This window comes from Theobroma umbraticum, unplaced genomic scaffold (genome assembly GCF_002168275.2).
Source record: "Theobroma umbraticum cultivar Fairchild unplaced genomic scaffold, ASM216827v3 scaffold_51.0, whole genome shotgun sequence".
Taxonomy (NCBI): Eukaryota; Viridiplantae; Streptophyta; class Magnoliopsida; order Malvales; family Malvaceae; genus Theobroma; species Theobroma umbraticum.
Genome location: NW_018397260.1, coordinates 2,744,477 through 2,751,937, shown reverse-complemented (window position 1 = coordinate 2,751,937; position 7,461 = coordinate 2,744,477). Strand labels below are relative to the sequence as shown.

Sequence of the window (7,461 nt, the reverse complement as noted above, 5' to 3'; positions counted from 1 at the left end):
CATAGAAAGGGTGGTTTATCTTTGTGAAAATTGTAGTTTGAGAGGAGCTGTGTTATTCTCTCAATTTGCAGAAGGGAAACATAAATTGAGCAACAGAAGAATAAGGACTGGTAAATGAATTTCTGGACTTGTTGATTCTTCAGCAACTTAAAATTGTATCAGCAAGCATTGGTCTCTTAGGCTGTTGAATAAGATACGTGCCTGCTATTGCTCCATGGGATGGAGAGGTGTCTTCTATTCTTCACTTTTCCTTCTCACCCTAGTTGAATCATCAGGCAGATCAGAGAGAATTTTGTTGCCAAACTTGGGTGCACAGAAAGCTGTAGATTTCAGCTGGCCAGTCTTCAGTGCAAGCATATTTGTGTTTGTTGCTCTTGTCCTCTCTATGTACCTCATCTTTGAGCATTTAGCTGCTTATAATCAACCGGAGGTATATTATAATCTTCCTTTCCATTTTTCAAAATTTTTTTATTTTATATTTTATGTTACCCATTATTATTACGTTCTATGTTTTTATAGAGGTGCCTTTGCTATTTTAACTTCAGGAGCAGAAGTTTTTGATTGGACTCATTCTGATGGTTCCTGTCTATGCACTGGAATCAGTGAGTGTATTAAATATTTATTTTTCTTCCCTCATCTCTACCTGTTTTGGCATCGCATATTAATATTTTTGATGGTGATGGTTTACTATTTATTAATGGAAATATGTATTTGATTGCATTTGCAAGGATCTTTTTGCTTGCAAGTTTTGCAGAGTCATTTTTTAAGGCACTTGACTTTTTGTTGTACTTTAAACATTGGGACAGACCAGATTCTCTTGTCATTCATCTACTAATTTTTGGCTTTTATTATTATATATGGTTCTGACTTTACAACTTGCTTTGTTGTTAGATTTAAAAGTTTTTCCATTCTAGCAGCAGTACTTGGTGGTATTATACAATATTGTATAAAACATTGGTATCTTGGCAACTGATTTTCTAGTGAATTTTATTAATTAAATTTTAGGTATTGTTTCAGATATATTTAACTTTTTATGGACTAACAGTGTATTCTGGATTTTTAAAAATTTTTTTGAAACAGTTTTTATCACTGTTGGATTCAGATGCTGCTTTCAATTGTGAAGTAATTCGGGACTGTTATGAAGCTTTTGCGTTGTACTGCTTTGAGAGATATTTGATAGCTTGTTTAGGTATGCTAAGAAGACTGAATGTTTCTTTGCTCATTGATCTACTAATAGTTGTTATGTCTTGAATGTATTAGAATAGATTACTTTTCATAAAGTATCTTTCAGATCTTCAATATCTTTTTTTTATTTCCTTTTTGTGTAGGTATGTGTGGTTTGTCCTTTTTTGTTTTGTCTTTTTATGTTTTCTCATTTTTGGTTATGAATAAACTGTGCAAAGAAACCTATAAGGACCACGTATCTGAAGAGTTAAACAATCATGATGAGCCTTGATGGTGTTCCGAGGGCTTGACGAGGGTGTGATTAAAGATAGGGAATTTGGGACCATATAGATGTCTTTTAAGTCATTTTTCAGTTGAGTCTGGTGAGATGCTCTTTTAGTCAAAAATATACCCTCCTACCCCTGGAAACCTTTGAATTAGGTGGCCAATGCATTTAGGGGGCTGTCATCACAAGTCAGACTTGAAAATCCTAGAAGCTTCTTTTGGGTTTAATGAACTGATTGAGGGACTTTTCACTATTTGTTTGAAGCCATTGCATGCTTATGTAGGCTGTTTGTGGTTTGGCATTTGTTTTATTGTTAGCGAGAAATATTTGAGTCTGCCTGTTCTGGCTTATCCATTGTAGTTATCGCTGTAGTTCATCTGGTAAGTCATTTACATCTCTACATCATCAAGGGAAAACTATTGCCAGAAAAGTTAAAACTGAGAATAGGTAGTTTGACGATTTATTTTTATTATTAATATTATGTGTTTCTAATTTTTACTTTGCTAAGAACTGTACTTGGTAGGGATCTTTTTTCTGACGAATTACTTCGTAGGGATCTGACATAACGGAATTCTTATGTCTGAATAATTATGCTCTCATACGCAGAATTCTTTTTGTGATATACACTAGCCTGTTGTGTGCTTAGGGACATATGACAAGCAACAAATAGACTGCTTAGTTCCTATTCCTTGGCCTTGCTTAATGGGGTCATAAATAAGTGTTGCAGTCTCTGGCATGGAGTCTTAAATGATAACAATTGGGATGTCCTGACTCCTGATGGGGATAAGGTTCTTCCATGTTGTATCCACCCTTTTTTTCTATTTACATGTCCTACTAATACCATTTTCAGAAGACAAAACTATGCATTAGTGTTTACTCTTTTTCACTACTTTGATCTTGCTTGAAAAATGGTGTCTGTAGGTGGGGAGGAACGTACAATTGAATTCATGGAAAGTCAGACGGTAATCACTTCCAGAACCCCTCTTCTAGAAGAGGCATATGCATATGGAGTTGTAGAACATCCTTTTCCATTAAATTGCTTCCTGAAGGATTGGTATCTTGGACCCAAGTTCTATCATGCTGTAAAGATTGGAATTGTTCAGTATGTATGTATTTATGTTTCTGAAAAGCTTTCGTTGGATTATATGCTTCTTTTGAAATTTTACAGACTTTCCGGTGCTTATCAAAACATCTGTCTTTCAGATGATACTGAAGATGATCTGTGCATTACTGGCTATGATTCTGGAATCCTTTGGGGTTTACGGAGAAGGAAAGTTTGAATGGAGATATGGGTGAGATATATGCTTCCATTTTTTGAGAATCTGAGAACTTTATCGCACATTTATGACTGACTTATCATGGTTGGCTATGGATTTTAAGTGCATATCTTTTTAGTAGTCTTTTAGTTTTTATCATCACATGCTGACCTTAAGCACTGTAATTTTGTGGCAGCTACCCATACTTGGCTGTTGTTCTTAATTTCAGTCAGACTTGGGCCCTATATTGTCTCGTACAGTTCTATGCTGTTACTAAAGAGAAGTTGGAACCAATTAAACCATTGGCCAAGTTTCTGACATTTAAGTCAATTGTATTCCTGACTTGGTGGCAAGGTGTTGCTGTTGCATTTCTTTTCTCTATGGGAGCTTTTAAGGGGTCATTGGCTCAGGAATTGAAGACACGTATACAAGACTACATTATCTGTATTGAGGTATATTATTAAACAATATATCTTTAAGTATGGGTTGTTTGCAGCAAGATCTTAGATAATTCTTTCTTCTTTCTTTCCTTTACTTGGCAAGATGTTGGTGTTACTGAAAATGAACCCAGTCTAGCATTTAAGGAAGCAATGATGTTTGAAGGTATTGAAAGATTTGCTGTTAGAGTAAACAAGACATTATGTCACTCTACTTTTCCCCATTTGTTTTGTTCATTTTTGGATGTTATTTTAACCAGTTCTACCCTTGGAATTTTTGCATAAATGTGGCTGTTCTCAAGACTGAATCTTCTGTTGAAATTTATGTTGCTCCAACTCTTTGTTTTTCCTCAAGCACCTGTGTTAGACATAGATCCAACACCTCAACATAGGCATGGTGGTAGGTTTTCGTGGCCCTCCAATTGTAAGAGAAAGTTTAGAAATAGTTGGACACACTCATCTTGAACGCCCATGTCTGACACTCCTGATTCTAAGCAATGCAGATTTGAAAGGCCTGTATTAATTTAGTACCTATAGCATTTAGATTTATATTTGAGGGAGGGTGTTTCTGATAAGTCTAGATACTGTGGATGAGTTATGAGGATTTCCTGACACTCTGTAGTTATGTTCTCATTTGGGGAAAAACATTTTTTGTTTCTTTTGCCAATGTTATTTTTATTTTGAAGTTTGGAGTGATTCATTTGGGGGTTTCTAAACTAATGTTTGGGAATTAGATGGGAGTCGCTGCTGTCGTGCATCTTTATGTCTTCCCTGCGGTACCTTACAAGCGTGGAGAAAGATGTGTTCGTAATGTAGCTGTTATGACAGACTATGCTTCTCTAGGAACACCACCAGATCCTGAGGAGGTCCAAGATTGTGAAAGATCTACTAGGATGCGCTTGGGTCGACATTATGAGAGAGAGAAGCGTTTGAACTTTCCCCAGAGTGTTCGTGATGTGGTCTTGGGGAGTGGTGAAATCGTAAGACTCTAACTCTCTGCATTTTTGGCTGTGTATCTTTTTTATCTTCCTGGTTTTCCTTTTCTCTTGGGCGAAACTGTTGTATTGTTACAAGTACATTTTCCTGAAAAGGGAAGAATAACTTGTACTTAATATCTGTTCTGACTTTGTGAATATTCTATCATATTTCTAGATTGTTGACGACATGAAGTATACAGTTTCACATGTTGTTGAACCAGTTGAAAGGGGAATTGCTAAAATAAATAAGACCTTCCATCAGATATCTGAAAATGTGAAGCGCCATGAGGAGGAGCGAAGGAGGAGCTCTAAGGATGATAGTTATCTTATCCCCTTAAATTCGTGGAATAGAGAATTTTCTGAAGCCCAAGATAACCTTGTTGAAGGGAGTGTTAGTGACAGTGGTATGGCGAACGGGAAGAGACATCATGTCCAAGCTAAAGCAGTGGCATACAGGAATAAAACTGCCAGTTAATGTTTGCAGCTGCTTATTGCTATTGGAGTTGTTAAAAAGGTATTTTAACATGGTTTCGGGAGAATGTCAAAATACTTGGCATGTATATGCAAATTTGAATCTTCTTAGAATTTTTTTTTTTCTCTTGCCCTTTTTGAAATTCTGAGTTTTGATGATGACCTGTTGTTCCTAGGGTGAAGAACTTGGGGGACAAGACCTTGATGCTTTCTAACATCAGAAATGTATATAGAAGACTCTGACTAAGCTGCAAAATTTTGCTGCGGTCTAGTCTGGTCAATGTATACAGAATATACGATTCTGAACAGCTGAAAATTATGTTATATATAAACCCCATTGTAAAAGCAAGAATTGCAGTGTATTCTTTGGTATTATACATGGAAGTTTACCTCTCAATGTTTTTGGCCTCTCCGCATCAAGTGTATGTATATTTATATTGATTATTAGGTGTAAAAGACGTAAGGTATAATATTTGAGAATTTTTTTAAATTATTTAAAAAAATTTAAATAAATTTTTATTTTTATTTTGTTATGATCAAATAAGTCTTTATATTAATATTTCGGATCAAGTAGAATTTTATGATTAATGATTAATTAATTTTATTAATTAATATATTATTTGATATTTTATATTTAAATGATATTGATAGAATGTAACAAAAAATAACTATTTATTTAAAATTTTTAAATAACTCAAAATTTTTTGAACTACTATATCAAAAAATTAAAAAGAAAGATGAGCGTTAATAATAGCTTATTAAGTTGCCACAACTGAGTTAATAAGGTCTATTATGATATTTAATTTTACTAAGCTTAATTGTAAGAATATCCATGTAAATTATAAAGATCTTATACTATATGATTATACATGAGTATATTTGTAGAAAAAAAAACTTTGCCGATGTGTTCCTCTTAAGACATTACTTGCTATTCATTTTAGGTTAAGTGTTTAGAATTATTTCAATTAAGGGTCAAACGTTTTAATTGTAATAATCAAAAGTCAAAAGTTTTCAATTTCTTATATTGAAGGATTAAGTTGACAGGTGGATGAAATGTGTATCATACGTGATAGGAAATTGCGTGAGTTGATGACATGACAACTGACTTAGAATGTTATACAAATGGTGTTGTTTTGATCTAAATCCTATGTCTAATTTTCTCTCAAGTTTACTCGTTTTATTTTATCTCCTCTTCGATCCAGCTTTTTTCTCTTCAGAGATGGGCACATGCACGGTCATCAATAAGGCGATACCAACTTTTGACATCTAACATTATGAAATAAGTTAACTCATGTCTAAAGCATGTAAGACAAATGTCTATCATTGTTTTGATCAAGTTCATTGGAGACATATTCCAACATTGTTTCCATGAATGACACGAGTAAGGGGGTCAAAGTTTTCATGCCCTGCAAGCCTTGGGCTACTTCTCAATTGAGTCAAAAATTCAATGAAAAGCATCACTTTATAGTTAAACCTCTTGATCGAATGAATGATTTGGATATGAAGTGTTAATTATTTTCATTAGATGTTAACTTATTAATGATTTGTATGAAGTGTTGCTAATAATTTGTACAAAATGATATACTAGGATTTGTATGATTTTTTGGTGTTTATGGATTTCCCTTGAGAATATGCAAATATGTAAGAGGCAAGGTTTGTATAATGTGTTGTTAAATGTTATTGTCGAAAAAGTTGTTACATGGCACGTCAAAAAAATAATATTATTACATGTCAATTTTTAAATATTTGTTATACTGACTTGTTGGGAAATATTGTTGTTGCTTTTTGTGGAAAAAATGCAGTTAAGGCTGTAGACACCCCAATTCATTCGGGTGTAACAAGATTTTCAAAAATAAAATAAAAAACTATGAAAATCAAGAAAATGAAAAAAGGAAAGAGAAGAAATAAATATAAAAGATAAGATATGTTTATGTTAATCCTACTTTTAGATTAAGTCTAAAAAAGAGATTAAGATTGAATCAAAACTCAAAAACCAATTCAAGTAGAAGTGTAACACATTAGCTATAAACATAGCCAAGCCTCAGATTTTTAGATGGAAAAAAAAAAGAAAAAATAATTTTGAAATTTTGAAATTTTCGATTTTTTTAGATTTAGGAAAATTGGCTTAGTTTCTAAAGAAACTATTCCAATCAAAGGGACAAGAGCACTAAGAGAATTTTTTTGAGAAAATTTGATAAAATTCCATCGTTGGTGAACGATGGTTGATGAGTGTGATCGGTGACCAAAATCTGAGAAACTTAGAGGTTTCTTTTCTTTAAAAGGAGAAGCTCTCAATTAGAGAGAGAAGAAGAAGTGGGAAATAAAAGAAAAGAAGGAAAAGGAGATTTTATATTAGAAGCAAAATGACGTAGTTTTGTGTCAACTAAAAATAAAAAGTTTGTAGATTAAATCTCATTGATCTAGTCTACTCTTGTTATTTTGGCCCACTTCAATTTATTTAGGTAACTTTGACCCAATAGCTTGGTTTTCATTTTGAGTTTCTCAACCCAATTAGGTGAGTTTTTATAATTTTTTTTATTTTATTGATTTGTTTTTAAATATCTTGAAATATTTTCTTTTATGATTTATTTACTTAGCTATTTATTTATTTATTTATTTTGTCTTTCAAAATTAGGAGTTACTACTTGATTGATAGAAGTTTTCCAATAATGAAACCTTAAGAAAATCAAAAGTGGCTTTTTGAGAATTTCTACGTGAGAGAATTTTTCAAAATTTTACTATGAGCGTTTGAGAGATTTTGGAAAATTTTTAAATTAGGAATTTTTATTTCAAAAACTAATAAAATAAAAATAGAAAAAAGAAATAAATTAAAAGATAGAATTATACAATTAAATAAATAAGCTTTCCAA

At 32.7% G+C, this 7,461-nt stretch overlaps 1 protein-coding gene across 1 annotated transcript; it reads left to right on the top strand.

Moving 5' to 3' along the window:
• Positions 1–6: 6 nt before the first annotated feature.
• On the top strand, positions 7–5,057 carry LOC110417074 (protein LAZ1 homolog 1-like). Its single transcript, XM_021429270.2, has 9 exons — positions 7–430; positions 546–602; positions 1,081–1,189; positions 2,372–2,556; positions 2,654–2,742; positions 2,903–3,158; positions 3,878–4,123; positions 4,296–4,634; positions 4,768–5,057. Exons 1-8 carry the CDS (start codon positions 215–217, stop codon positions 4,593–4,595), a joined length of 1,458 nt encoding a protein of 485 aa, XP_021284945.1. The 5' UTR covers positions 7–214; the 3' UTR covers positions 4,596–4,634; positions 4,768–5,057.
• Positions 5,058–7,461: the final 2,404 nt, after the last annotated feature.